The sequence below is a fragment of the Schistocerca nitens genome, chromosome 2, assembly GCF_023898315.1.
Source record: "Schistocerca nitens isolate TAMUIC-IGC-003100 chromosome 2, iqSchNite1.1, whole genome shotgun sequence".
NCBI lineage: Eukaryota > Metazoa > Arthropoda > Insecta > Orthoptera > Acrididae > Schistocerca > Schistocerca nitens.
The window spans coordinates 613,864,931-613,880,417 of NC_064615.1; the positions used below are offsets into that span (position 1 = coordinate 613,864,931).

The following is a 15,487-nucleotide window of genomic DNA, read 5'->3' on the forward strand; positions in this document are numbered from 1 at the left end:
CAAACCAATAATCATGACAGAACAACGGGAAAGAATCCACTACCCTGGTGCCCAGTCAGTAAGACTGGGTAATAGACCTGATCATCGGATTCCAGGGGATCAGGCATGTCATGAAGAGAAGAATCGGAGCCTCTCAAAAACCCTCAAGATGAAGAAAGTATTTTACATGGGAACACTCAACACCAACACACTACTGAGGCCAGGTAAACTGAAACAATTAACAAACACCATGGATAAATACAACATCAAAGTTATGGCAATACAGGAAACACGATTTGCAGATGAGAACCACTTTGATTCTGAAAATTACAGAATATATAAGGGGAAACCAGCCATAACCATCCCAGGAAGAAATCTCAAACTCTTCGGAACTGGTTTTGTAGTACATAGATCGATCCTGGACTCCGTAATAGATTTCACCTCAAAATCAGAAAAAATGTCGACACTCACGATAAGATCTGGAAACAAAGCCTATACATTAATCAATGGACATGCCCCCACAAACAATTATAACAAGAAGAACCCAGAGATGATAGAGGAATTCTGGGAAGATCTGGAAGAAACTACCAGCAAAATCCTCAAGAATCACATAAAAGTGTTACTAGGAGACTTCAATGCCCAGTTAGGCAAGGAAAGAAAATTCCGAGGCATGACAGGGAAACACACGGCCCACATGAGAACAAACAAAAATGGAGAGAACTTGATAAACTTCTGCAGAAATTTTGATCTGAAAATCATGTCAACACAATTCCAGAAACCACACAGAAAACTTGTAACTTGGAAATCCCCCAACAATGCTCTAGGAGAATTTCAGATAGACCAGGTAGCAATATCCACAAAAAACACCAGAGAAATAATGAATGTAAGAACAAGGAAAGGAGTTTTCGAATCTGATCATCACCTTCTCCAAATTAAAGTAAAATTTATACCCAATAGACAAATCAAGAGAACCAACAGACCTTTCAGAACAGATCCAGGGTACCTACAAATAAACAAGAAAGAAATAATAGAAGAAATTACGAAAATCAATAGCAACAACTGGACAGAACTGTCAGAAAAAATAAAAGAACTGATAAAATTGGGGCAGCCACCGAGAAAAAGGAAACACCGATGGTGGAACATGACATGTGACAGGGCCATAGAAGACAGAATACAAGCCTGGAAAAAATTTAACAGCCATAAAACATGAGAAAAATGGGAGGACTTCAACAGGATACAGAAAAACACTTCAAAAATAATCCAAAGAGAAAAAAGAGGCTACGAAAACAGCAGATTGAAGCAGATAGAAGAAGACTTCACCAGAAACAACACACGAAATTTTTACAGAGTGTTCAGAGAAAATATGACAAGATATCAGCCACCAAGCTTATGCTTCAAAAGACAAGATGGAACACTGGAGACAAATCCGAAGAAAAACTGTGAAATATTAACCAGATACTTTGACACGTTACTTAACTGTGATAAACCAAAACAGAGATTACAGTTTACAAAACCAGAACCCAACCGGGACTCCGAACCCCCAACATATGAAGAAATCCTGAAAATAATAAAATCATTGAAAAATAACAGAGCACCAGGTGAAGATGGACTGATTGCAGAAATCTGGAAATTAGACCATGAAAACATTACACCCAAAATTCATAGTATAATCAAAAATATCTGGGAAACAGAAAAGATACCAGAAGAATGGAAGTCAGCCCTAATACACCCCCTTCACAAGAAAGGAGACAAAACAGACCCTAATAACTAGAGAGGAATTTCTTTACTGCCGGTGGCATACAAAATTCTGTCAAAAGCTCTGTTAAATCGCCTAGAACCTCAGATAGATCCACAGATCGGAGAATATCAAGGAGGGTTCAGGAAGGGAAGATCATGCAGTGAGCAGATCTGGTGTCTGAGAACATTATTAACAACGAGAAAGTCCAGAAACACCACAGTAACATTTGTTGATTTCAAGAAAGCTTACGATTCCATAGACAGAGAAACACTTTTTAATACACTAGAAGAAATGAAGGTAGACAATGAGACCAGAAAACTAATTCAGGAAACATTAACAAATACAAAGTCAAAAGTTAAGTTCATGGGCGAGATCTCAGAATCTTTCGAAATCAAGACAGGAGTGAGACAGGGAGATGGCCTGTCACCCATTTTATTTAACGCTGTTTTAGAGAAAATAATCAGGACGTGGGACAAAGGAGTCAATGGGGTAAAGATGGGGAGAGAGAAAAATAGAACCGTCAACATAAAATGTCTGGCCTTTGCCGACGATATAGCCATCATTACAAATGACAGAAAAGAAGCCACAGAAGCCCTAGAGAAATTGCATGAAATCGCAGCCAGAACAGGACTACAAATATCATATGAAAAAACCCAGTACATGGACACAAAATCTACAGACAGAAGCCCATTGATGACAAAGTACGGAAAGATAACAAAAGTAGAAAGTTTCAAATACCTGGGAGAGATTATACAGAAAACAGGACTGAATTCAACAGCCAATGAAGAAAGGGTTACAAAACTACAAAAAGCATACAGACTTACATGGAACCATTACAATAAAAGAAATATTTCCATCAATGCCAAATTAAGACATTATAAAACAGTAGTCTTACCGGAGGACTTGTATGCCTCAGAAACAACAGTAATCAGAGGAAGAACTAAAATCAAGGAAATGGAAAAGCAAGAGAGGAAAATTCTGAGAAAGATCTATGGGCCAGTTCAGAGACAGGGGATCTGGATAAAGAGACCAACAAAGGAATTGTACAAACAGGCAGAGACAATTACAGACAATATCAGAAAAAGATGGGCAAAATTCTATGGGCACATTCATAGGATGAATGAAAATAGGCTGACCAAGAAGATTTTTAACATAGTGGTGACAAATAAGGTGAAAACTAACTGGGTAAAGGAAACCATGGAAGACCTCAAAAATCTAAACATCTCCACAGAAGAAATATCAAACAGAGGAAAATACAGAGAAAAAAAATCAACAAACAGAAATTCGAAGAAACACCAAAAGAGAAGAAATCAGGAAAGAAGTGGACAGAAGAGAGGAAGAAGTAACACAGTGAATTTATGAGAGGTTTTTGGGAAGAGAAAAGAAAGAGACAGAAAAAAGTGCCATGAATTTGAAATGTACCAATTTATGTGCCATATAGTCATTGTGAACGGGCGCTGATAACCTCGCTGTTGTGCGCCCTACAACACTAATAATCATCATCATAATCATTAACGCTCTCCTTAATGGGGAATTAACGATAATAATATAATAATAATAATAATAGAGGGTCTATACAAGGGCGATGTACTTGAGGACTATATTATAGAAATGGAAGAGAATGTAGATGAAGAGAAATGGGAGATACGATACTGCGTGAAGAGTTTGACAGAGCACTGAAAGACCTGAGCCGAAACAAGGCCACGGGAGTAGACAACATTCCATTAGAACTACTGACGGCCTTGGGAGAGCCAGTCCTGACAAAACTCTACCATCTGGTGAGCAAGATGTATGAGACAGGCGAAATACCCTCAGACTTCAAGAAGAATATAATAATTCCAATCCCAAAGAAAGCAGGTGTTGACAGATGTGAAAATTACCGAACTATCAGTTTAATAAGTCACAGCTGCAAAATACTAACACAAATTCTTTACAGACGAATGGAAAAACTGGTAGAAGCCGACATCGGGGAAGATCAGTTTGGATTCCGTAGAAATGTTAGAACACGTGACGCAATATTGACCTTACGACTTATCTTAGAAGAAAGATTAAGGGAAGGCAAACCTACATTTCTAGCATTTGTAGACTTAGAGAAAGCTTTTGACAATGTTGACTGGAATACTCTCTTTCAAATTCTAAAGGTGGCAGGGGTAAAATACAGGGAGCAAAAGGCTATTTACAATTTGTATAGAAACCAGATGGCAGTAATAAGCGTCGAGGGGCGTGAAAGGGAAGCAGTGGTTGGGAAGGGAGTGAGACAGGGTTGTAGCCTCTTCCCAATGTTATTCAATCTGTATATTGAGCAAGCAGTAAAGGAAACAAAAGAAAAATTTGGAGTAGGTATTAAAATCCATAGAGAAGAAATAAAAACTTTGAGTTTCGCCGATGACATTGTAATTCTGTCAGAGACAGCAAAGGACTTGGAAGAGCAGTTGAACGGAATGGACAGTGTCTTGAAAGGAGGATGTAAGATGAACATCAACAAACGCAAAAAGAGGATAATGGAATGTAGTCGAATTAAATCGGGTGATGCTGAGGGAATTAGATTAGGAAATGAGACACTTAAAGTAGTAAAGGAGTTTTGCTATTTGGGGAGCAAAATAACTGATGATGGTCAAAGTAGAGAAGATATAAAATGTAGACTGGCAATGGCAAGGAAAGCGTTTCTGAAGAAGAGAAATTTGTTAACATCGAGTATAGATTTAAGTGTCAGGAAGTTGTTTCTGAAAGTATTTGTATGGAGTGTAGCCATGTATAGAAGTGAAACATGGACAATAAATAGTTTGGACAAGAAGAGAATAGAAGCTTTCGAAATGTGGTGCTACAGAAGAATGCTGAAGATTAGATGGGTAGATCACATAACTAATGAGGAGGTATTGAATAGAATTGGGGAGAAGAGGAGTTTGTGGCACAACTTGACTAGAAGAAGGGATCGGTTGGTAGGACATGTTCTGAGGCATCAAGGGATCACAAATTTAGCACTGGAGGGCAGCGTGGAGGGTAAAAATCGTAGAGGGAGACCAAGAGATGAATACACTAAGCAGATTCAGAAGGATGTAGGTTGCAGTAGGTACTGGGAGATGAAGAAACTTGCATAGGATAGGGTAGCATGGAGAGCTGCATCAAACCAGTCTCATGACTGAAGACCACAACAACAACAACAACAACATATTCTTTGAAAAACATCCAGTGTTTACTTTCAGTGAATCAGTGTAAAACCAAGTGCAGCTAAATATTGTGTATATTTGTGTACATATCTTAATAATGTACATTATAGGAAGAGATCTGATATGAATACCAGAAGGCAGTGCACTGTAAGTACCAAAAAGTTAAAAATCTTTCAGATTCATAAATATTTTGTCACAGATTACTAAATATCCATCATTTCAACCAGCAGCATCAGCACTGCATCTAGCTACACTTGGTCCACAACATAATGTTCTTGTAACACTTCCATCTGATGATGAGCCTGCAATGGCTCGAAAACATGTTCATGGTTGAATAAATTGTAAAAAAAAAACCAATGGCTGGATATTTATTATCAGATAAATCACCAATCGTTACCATAAAATACCCATGGGAAAATAAAATGATATATTCCTTTTTTCTAATAATGAATGCTCTGTATTATTTACAAGCTCTCATCTGTTTCCAGCCCTGACTATCTCCCCGCACAGTAGACTTTTTTTATATATATATATACCTGCACAAAATGTTTCAAAAAACTGACTACAGGAGTGAAGTTTTGAGTGATGCTTTAAAAACAGTTCAATTTCTGAAAAACTTTATTCAGCTGTAGAATGGATATTAGATTTTACAGTGTGAGAGTAACTACACTCCTGGAAATGGAAAAAAGAACACATTGACACCGGTGTGTCAGACCCACCATACTTGCTCCGGACACTGCGAGAGGGCTGTACAAGCAATGATCACACGCACGGCACAGCGGACACACCAGGAACCGCGGTGTTGGCCGTCGAATGGCGCTAGCTGCGCAGCATTTGTGCACCGCCGCCGTCAGTGTCAGCCAGTTTGCCGTGGCATACGGAGCTCCATTGCAGTCATTAACACTGGTAGCATGCCGCGACAGCGTGGACGTGAACCGTATGTGCAGTTGACGGACTTTGAGCGAGGGCGTATAGTGGGCATGCGGGAGGCCGGGTGGACGTACCGCCGAATTGCTCAACACGTGGGGCGTGAGGTCTCCACAGTACATCGATGTTGTCGCCAGTGGTCGGCGGAAGGTGCACGTGCCCGTCGACCTGGGACCGGACCGCAGCGACGCACGGATGCACGCCAAGACCGTAGGATCCTACGCAGTGCCGTAGGGGACCGCACCGCCACTTCCCAGCAAATTAGGGACACTGTTGCTCCTGGGGTATCGGCGAGGACCATTCGCAACCGTCTCCATGAAGCTGGGCTACGGTCCCGCACACCGTTAGGCCGTCTTCCGCTCACGCCCCAACATCGTGCAGCCCGCCTCCAGTGGTGTCGCGACAGGCGTGAATGGAGGGACGAATGGAGACGTGTCGTCTTCAGCGATGAGAGTCGCTTCTGCCTTGGTGCCAATGATGGTCGTATGCGTGTTTGGCGCCGTGCAGGTGAGCGCCACAATCAGGACTGCATACGACCGAGGCACACAGGGCCAACACCCGGCATCATGGTGTGGGGAGCGATCTCCTACACTGGCCGTACACCACTGGTGATCGTCGAGGGGACACTGAATAGTGCACGGTACATCCAAACCGTCATCGAACCCATCGTTCTACCATTCCTAGGCCGGCAAGGGAACTTGCTGTTCCAACAGGACAATGCACGTCCACATGTATCCCGTGCCACCCAACGTGCTCTAGAAGGTGTAAGTCAACTACCCTGGCCAGCAAGATCTCCGGATCTGTCCCCCATTGAGCATGTTTGGGACTGGATGAAGCGTCGTCTCACGCGGTCTGCACGTCCAGCACGAACGCTGGTCCAACTGAGGCGCCAGGTGGAAATGGCATGGCAAGCCGTTCCACAGGACTACATCCAGCATCTCTACGATCGTCTCCATGGGAGAATAGCAGCCTGCATTGCTGCGAAAGGTGGATATACACTGTACTAGTGCCGACATTGTGCATGCTCTGTTATCTGTGTCTATGTGCCTGTGGTTCTGTCAGTGTGATCATGTGATGTATCTGACCCCAGGAATGTGTCAATAAAGTTTCCCCTTCCTGGGACAATGAATTCATGGTGTTCTTATTTCAATTTCCAGGAGTGTATTTCCGAGTACATTATGTGTTAGCGTCCGCAGACAAAAACATAAATGTACTGGAGGACCATGAATTGAAGAGAATTGTACAATGGTCCGAATCCATTCATACTGTAATGAAACATGAGAGTTGAGATAATCACTTACTATTCATAGGTAAGGTAACCAACAAAATATACATCTTTGTCATTTACATGGAATGTGCGTCCAAGAGCTAAGGACAGTCGCCTGAGCGACAGCCCATTCACCACTGCTAAATCTCTCCCTCGCCACGGCGAGTGTACTGTTAGGTGCCCTTGGAGGGGTGACCCACTGACCACTGTCCCTCATGTACAAATACCTCCAGAAAGGGCAGCACTGTCCAGAGCCTCAGTCAAATGTAACAACCGAACATACCAGCCAGAAACATTAATTTCTTTCCAGCATAATACAAGTAACACAAGTCCTGCCACATCATAGAAAATAATGCAAGTAAATACACTCAAATTTGCATCCTTCAATCAGGTATTCTGTCCATAGAGTTTGTAACTGGTACCTGGAAATCACAATCACATAAGCAAATACACATTTAAACATAAAAAATGATGAAATACACTGAGTCTGTTGCAAGGTACACACAAGACAAATGGAGAAAAACACACAAATAAAAAACAAGAATACACTGTTCAATTTTCTATCACGCCACTCGGTAAACGACATAGCTTGCAGATTGGTCTCTTGAAAACCCCTTGCAGTGTGTGAATAATGGCCACTCGCACCATTCCATCGCTCCCAGGGTGTACACCTTCAATGACGGAAAACTTCCAACATAATGGAGGCAGGTTATCTTCTCTTACTATGACAATGCAGCACGTTGTACATTCTGACTAGGGACCATCCACTTGGCCTGCTGCTGCAGATGATGCAGGTAGTCAGATGACTAGCACCGTCAAAAGCCTTGCTGCAGTAGTTCTTACCTTGTGAGCAAGCTCAGGTTGGCTGTACCTAGATCTGGCTGAGGGATCAGGAAATGACCTTGGGTGAGGGCTTGGGGATCAGTAGGATCGCAAGACAGTGATGTGAGAGAACAAGAGTTCAAGCAAGACTCATTCTGGAAAGTCAGGGTTGTCAACTCTTCGAAAGTGGTGACGCAGGAGGAATGAAGTGCCAGTTGATGTCTTCTTCGTGCATAAAGCTTTTCACCTGTGTCTGCTGATAATGACTGCTCAAAGCAGTTTGTAACTCGTGAAGTTTCCAACTAGCTCCAACAAAGTTTCTCCAATTGTCGCTGTACGGGTTTTGGCACCTACTCCGCCACGAAACAAATCTTCTGAGGGCTGACAGGAATGCTTCAGTCGTCATCTTGCTAACTATCTCCAAATGCACTGCTCAGTAGCCAAACACACAAACAGGGCAACATAGCACTTTTCTTTTAATTTGGATCTCCATGAGCCTGTTTCCACGTAGAACGGTCCTGTGTAATCAATCCCACAACTGAAGGAAGGCCTCACATCTTCTAGCAAGTGGGCGTGGCAGGTATCCCATGAGGTGCTGTGCAGCATTCACCTTTAATTGCTGAGAAGTCAAGCACTGATGCAGAAAATGCTGGATTGCATTTCGTCCATTAGGTATCCAGTATTGCCTTCTGAGAGATGAAAGCAACAGTTGACACTCAGCGCGAGAAAGATGATGATGTTTATTTTCCACTATTAGCCGTGCAAGGTGATGGTTAGGTGGCAGTACGAGTTGATGCTTCTCCTCTTATGATATCCTCTATCATATCATTTTGTAGCCTGCCTGCAACCTGTAGCAGTCTCATGTCATCGAGCATAGGATGCAGTGATTTGAGATTGCTGTTTTTATCCACTAGCTTTATGGTCTTCAACTGGTAGATTTTCGCTGTGTATGTATCGTCTTGTGCTATCCTGACACACTGTAGCAAAATGTCCTGCAGTTCACTGCGAGACCATTCACCAGTTGCTCTCATTTCCTTTGCAGTCTTTCAGTTATTAATGAATCTAAGACAGTATGCCATTATCTGCTGTAATTGTGACAACTTTGAGAATCAACAGATGATACCATCGTGAATTGCTCTGCTGATGTGACAAAGGACTTTAGCCCTTTCTTCTGGCAGCTCCTGGGCTGCAGAATCACTAGAAGTGTTTATCACAGGCCATGAAGTGATGTCTTCCTTAGCCCAAGCTGTTCCTTCCCATCACAGGCTCTTTTCTTGCAGGTCTGCAGGAGACACTCCTCATGAAGCTGGGTTTTCCATTGTAGATACATGGTTCCAAACTGCAGCTGCTGTATTTTCCTGTATCCCAGTGACACAGTTCCCCACAAATGTCCTCCAACGCATGGGTGGAGATGCGAACCATGCCAGTACAACGGATGAGTCAGTCCACAAGTAAATCCATTCTATGTCTATACCCAGCGAGCGAACTACATGCTGTAGTAGTTGCAACAGCAAGAGAGCACCACAGAGTTCCTGGCGAGGTAAGGCCAACTTTTTCAATCGAGACACTCATGTTTTGGAGCTTAATAATTTGAAACATGTGATTCCATGATGATTAGTAGATCATACACATATACAACAGCCATAGGCCTCCTCTGAAGCATGGCAGAATCCGTGCAGTTGAATGCTGACTAGTTTCCCTTCTGTAATGACTCTACGATCAACATGAATATTATCTATCATACAAAGCTCTCTGTGTAGTGTCTGCCACATGCAATTCAACTCTTGATGCAAAGGCTCATCCCATGTTAACTGAAGCTGCCACAGGCATTGCAAAAAGATTGTGAATGTGATAACAATGGGACTGATAAATCCCAGAGGATTAAAAATGGATGATGTGGTAGTCAGTACAATGCATTTTGTGAAGCTGTAGACCTTACGTGCCGGCTTGACAGTATTCACAACATGGAACTGATCAGCAGCTGGATGCCAGAGTAAACCTGAACTTTTAATATCCTCATCATTATCAAGCCGTAAGGGTACTTGTCTCTCTTAACTATGAGGGGATATTTTCGAAGAATTCCACACTGTTACTAGACCACTTCCGTAATAAGAAACCACCTTTCTTCAAAAGTTTTGAGAAGTCTTGCTGGACTTCGATTGAAACCTCTACCGCAGGGCTTCCCACCTTTCTCAGCTGGCGGACCCCTTCTTCAGTCGAACATCCATGGCGGACCCCTAGTCAGTCAAGAGCACAGTAACTTCAAATTTCAGAGCGAAACCCATGCAAACTGAAAGCTTCTTAATGCAGCTGCCATGTTCCCAATGACCGCCCCCCCCCCCCTCCGAAGTATAAATAGTCTTTGGTTTAGAGAAGAATGAAAACAACTTGAAATTAGCGATCCAATTGGAAGTCTCACTGTATCCAGACACTTACTAGTGGATTTACTCCCTTTGTTCAACAACTATAGCCTGATTAAAATTACTTCCTCCAAAAGCAATCAACGTCACGTCCAAACTGTTCGCTGTTGACAAGCTGTCGCTTATGGTCTGTTCACTTCCACTATTTGGCTACTGTTATGTAAGGAGCATGCATATTTCTTAACAGTCGTGTGTGTGTGCGTTTGTGGTTTTTCGTGAAATCCAAAGAAAAATTTTCAAATGTATGTAAAGTCTTCCTTTGATCGTCCTCCCTCCTCATTAATTTCAACCGGAAACTTCCCTTGTTGTGAAGGCGATGGAGAAACTGCAGCCTTCTTCAATGATCCTGACTTCAGCCAGCGATCCATGTTAGAAGTAATAAACTGGTCTAAAATCGACTTAACATTAAATGATTATCAGGGCCGCATACGTGCCAGCGAGCGCTGTCATTCGTCGACAATGCTCGCTCCGCGCATGGGTAAAAGGTTTCAGCGCATCTAACGCCGTGAGCCAGCGCACGAACGACCCCCGTATTGTTGCTAAACAGTCGATCAGAGAAGCCGCATTCTCCGGCACTAAACTGTGTACACGTTCTCACTTAGGAACCGCAAAGGCTGCTTGGGGATATGACCTGAAGTAAAAGTACATGTTTTTCACAGGAAAAAAAATAGTGATAATTTGATTTTCACATTTTTATTCAATAATTTTACTCATTATTTTACACGATTTGGTGAAAGGTGGCCGTGGACCCCCTAGAAAGAGCCGGCGGACCCCTAAGCGGTCCGCGGACCACAGGTTGGAAAGCCCTGCTCTACTGTATCGCAACCTGAGATACAATCATCCCCACAGAAATCATTAGCAAGAATGTTTGCTGCCTTGTTACATCTGCCCTCTTCATGAGCTAATTGTAACAGTCATCGTACTGCAAGAAAAGGTGCACAGGCCATTCCCCATGTGACTGTCTTTAACTGGTATTCCTGCAGTAGTGCACATCTGTCACCCTTCCACAGTATTCATTGGTAGGCACGATCTTCACCTGCTACCAGAACTTGTTGATACATCTTCTCTGTGTCAGCTGTGAAGGCAATGCAATGCGTGCGAAAGTGTAGCTCGTTTTGGCTGAACAATCAAAAACTATTCGTGTTTTGGCAGCCAAGCTGGCTTCCTTAAAAACTGCATAGTGTGGCATGTATTATGAAATGGCAGCACATGTAGCTACTGGCTCCATATGTCCTAAGTCTTCATATTCCCTCATAAACAGTTTGCATCTTTCTTTAAGCTACGGTTGTCTCGCCAATTTCTGTTCAATCTGACAGAAGCGTTTTGCTGCAGTGTTTCCATTCAATCTGAGATAAACATTTTGTTGCAGTGTTGAAAGATCTGCCTAATTTATCTGGCTCTTCGTGAAATGGAAGATGGACAACAAATCTGCCAGTGGAATCTTTCATTGTGTGTTGCACAGAGTGTGCTTCACACCGTTCCTCTTCTTTTGTCGTTACATCATGTTTCAACTCTTCTATCTCTCAGAATTTCTTCCAGAGTGTTTGAACATCAGTGTTCATTTCTACAAAGCATGATACGACCAGCCCCCATGACGATATGTTGCGCTCTACCGTTTGATACTGACCAGATATGACCCAACCTAGTTCTGTCTCTTGAATCACAGGATGATAAGTTCCTATGGAGATAGTCCTTGATTTGTGAATGTGAGGACAAAATTCTGTTCCTAGCAACAAATCAATCTTTCCAGGTGACCAAAACTCTAGATCAGCAAGTTGCACATTTAGCAAGTGCCACGTACTGGGATCAATTACTTATTCAGGCAAGGTGTCAGTTACCTTTGGCAAAACTAAGCATTCAATGGAAGACATAAAGTTGCTTACGCAGGAGCACACTAGTATAGACACATGGTGTTTTGTTTCTGAGTGGGTTGCACCTATTCCTTGAATCGGTACTCTGCTGTGTCACCTTTAAAGTGTGAGGCGTTGTGCACATGCTTCCAATATGAAGCATGACTGTGACCCAGAATCTAATAAAGCATGACAAGTCTGCCATTTTCCACTGATATCCTGCAACCTTATTCTTGCTATTGCAAGGAGTATTCTTTTTCCTGGACTGATCTTCAGTGAACAACAGCTCGATGTAGTTGACGGATGTCTGACATTGTGTGTGTGTTGTATGTCGCCTGTACATTCCTTCCTTGGTGCATCTTGTGTCCGTTGCGATTCTGTATGTAATAACGTGCGGTGTTGTTTACGACAGGTATGACAGGTAATGGAGTTGCATTAAGAAGCCCTGTGATCATTCTTCAGACAGTTGTAGCACAAGTTGTTGCGCATCACAACAGCCTTGCATTCACAACACATGGCTTGAATTTGCTGCACTTGTGCAGCGCATGAGGCTGGTAGCACATGACACATGCAGTATTTGTAGCAACGTATGTCTGTTTCAAATGCCCAAACTGCTTGGTGTAGGGTGCATTCTGATGTTTATTAACAGTTGGGCCGTGACGTTGGGGTGCTACATTCTTGGCTATTTCTACAGATTTACATATATTCTCATGAAAGGCACAAGCTTCTTTAAATGTTGGAAAGCTACTCGAACTCAGGCTGGCTTCAAACTCTGTTCTTATAGAATGTTCAACCCTTTCTATAAGGAGCTGTGATGTAATTACGGCTTGCAAAGATACATCTAGCTGTAATGCCATCAGCGCATGCGCATTGCTTAAAGCTTCATTTCGTAGTGCACGAAGTTCACTTGAACATGGCTTTGCCATTGCCGGTGGTAGCATTAGCAGTTTCCTTAAGTGTGCTGATGCAATCAGTCGAGGATTATTGTATCTATTACAGACCAAATCAAAGGCGACCTTAAAGTTAGTAATAGTCACAAGGAGATGGGTAATTACATTGTGTTTTCCACCCATTAATGTATTCAGCAAATGATGGTACTCTGCAGGCTGAGCCTCCATTTTGTTCTGTCGACACTCATCGCTGCCATTCTGCCAATGGATGGCTGTCGCTGCATGTTACTTCATCAAATCCATCACAATATGGCCCGGAGGAGCAAAATGTTAGCGTCCGCAGATGAAAACGTAAATTTACCAGAGGACCATGAATTGAAGAGAAATGTATAATGGTTTGAATCCATTCAGATTGTAATAAAACTTGAGAATTGAGATAATCACTTATTATTCATAGTTAACAATCAAAACATACATCATTGCCGTTTACATGGCACCCGCGGCCACAAGCTAAGGAAAGCCGCCCGACTGACAGCCCATTTACAATTGCCAAATATCCTCCCTCGCCAAAGTGATTGTACTGTTAGGTGCCCTCGGAGGGGTGGCCCACTGACCACACTGTCCCTCATATACAAATACCTTCAGAGGGGGCAGCACTGTCCAGAGACTCAGTAAAATGTAACAACAGAACATTATTCTTTTCTAATCCTTTAAATTATTGTGTATGATTATTTATATATTAATATTTCTTATTGAGTCCATTGGATAATGGGTAGTTTACTTACTTGATTCTGAAGATGTCGTAATTTTTTAAGAATTCCAGTTACTGCAGAAATTTCTGTATACTCAAAAGGTTGAACTTCCCATGAGCCCCTTTACTATTTATAACGCACTGAACAAGTTCTATAACCTCGGATTTGGCATGTTACTGTTTACACATGGTATCTGTTCAGATTGACTCAACTCATTAACTCTCCTGGCAAGTAAGATGGTAAGGAGCTCTGGTTGCCCCCTACCACTCAAACTACCAAGAGTTTGTATGTGACTCAGATTCAAACTAATAGTGGTCAATCAAAGCAGTACCCCGCTACGTGTACAAGCCTAATACAGTTGGTCTGTAATATATTTCGCAGAAACCTTCTACAAAATATACAGTTTTTCTCTGTTCCATAACAACTGTTTTTCCAACAATGTTCAAGTTTTGTTTATCTTTGCCTGGAGAGAGGGGAAAAACACTCACGCTTTCAGGTTTAACTTATGCTTCATGAAAAACTTGTACCTAAATAACAAGTGAGATAGGTGCGAAAAACTTTAGCTCAAAATTAATGAGAGACAAAAAACAAACTGCTCACCTGAGGTGGTGGTTGTCCTGTTAACTTCCTCCTGGTGGATGAGACATCATCATCTGGAGAACGCTGTTCATATATCTGTGACGTTAATGTACTGGTTGGTGAACTGCCTGTCTGTGTAGATGGTAAAAGTGTAGTTTCCTGATCAATACTGACCACACCACTTGTCTCTTGTTCCTAAAGGAGATAAGAGAATTACTACAGAAGCTATTATCAGAACAGTTAGGGCAGAATGACTATGTGGTTTCTTCAAACTCTCATACTGCTGACATTTTCAAGTAAAGCACCCTAGCTGAAATCAAAAATACAAAAACTCTTTATTATCTTGAAACTGTTCCTGGTAATTTAGAGTATTACAATTAATTACTGATACATATGCACAGGAAGGAATACTACTTCAAACTACGCTCAGAGGCAACAGAATGTAAAGGCAGAACATCGAGATGAATTAAGAAACTGCACTGAAATTGACATGGCAGAAAAGGAAAGAGAAGGAGAACAACAGCCAAAGCAACACAAAAGTGTATATGATATCTAATGAAACTGAAACATTAAACAGATGTACTAACAAGCAGGCACATAAATTTGGTCTCAAAACAACTACACATTAGTGGATCATCATAACATCATCAATGACACCAGCCTTTCTGGCCTAATTATACAATACAGACCTTACCAATTGTATGGGTGGAAGAGTACTACTTTATGGGGATGGGAAAAACAGTGAGGAGGGTACTCCTCATTTCAGTGACAATGCAAAGTGTTTGCAGCCATGGCACAGGAAGTTGTTAGCAGCTCTCATGTGAGATGGTAATGGGCAATAAGTGCAGTGCTCCTTTGCATTTGATTAGTGGGGCTCACTGGAGTGTTAGGTATATGAGAGATAAAGCACAACAGATTTATTTGTAGATCACCTGTCTGTGGAGGTATAGGCAAGGCCTTCAGCACAGTGAGTAAGGAGTTATTCATTTTGATGATCTGCCATTCTCAGGCCACCCAAGAAAACAGTCATATCATTTACCAACTCCACATCTCTCTCTGTCTCTCTCTCTCTTTACGTGCCAGTTATTCATTTAGA

The 15,487-nt window shown here is 42.1% G+C and overlaps 1 protein-coding gene across 1 annotated transcript in view; it reads right to left on the reverse strand.

The window, feature by feature from the left end:
* Positions 1-15,487, reverse strand: part of LOC126235199 (uncharacterized) — a 305,365-nt gene that overhangs the window by 156,777 nt on the left and 133,101 nt on the right. Inside the window, exon 9 of the mRNA XM_049943929.1 lies at positions 14,413-14,586. Coding sequence (XP_049799886.1) covers positions 14,413-14,586 — 174 coding nt within the window. The remainder of the gene's footprint in view (positions 1-14,412; positions 14,587-15,487) is intronic.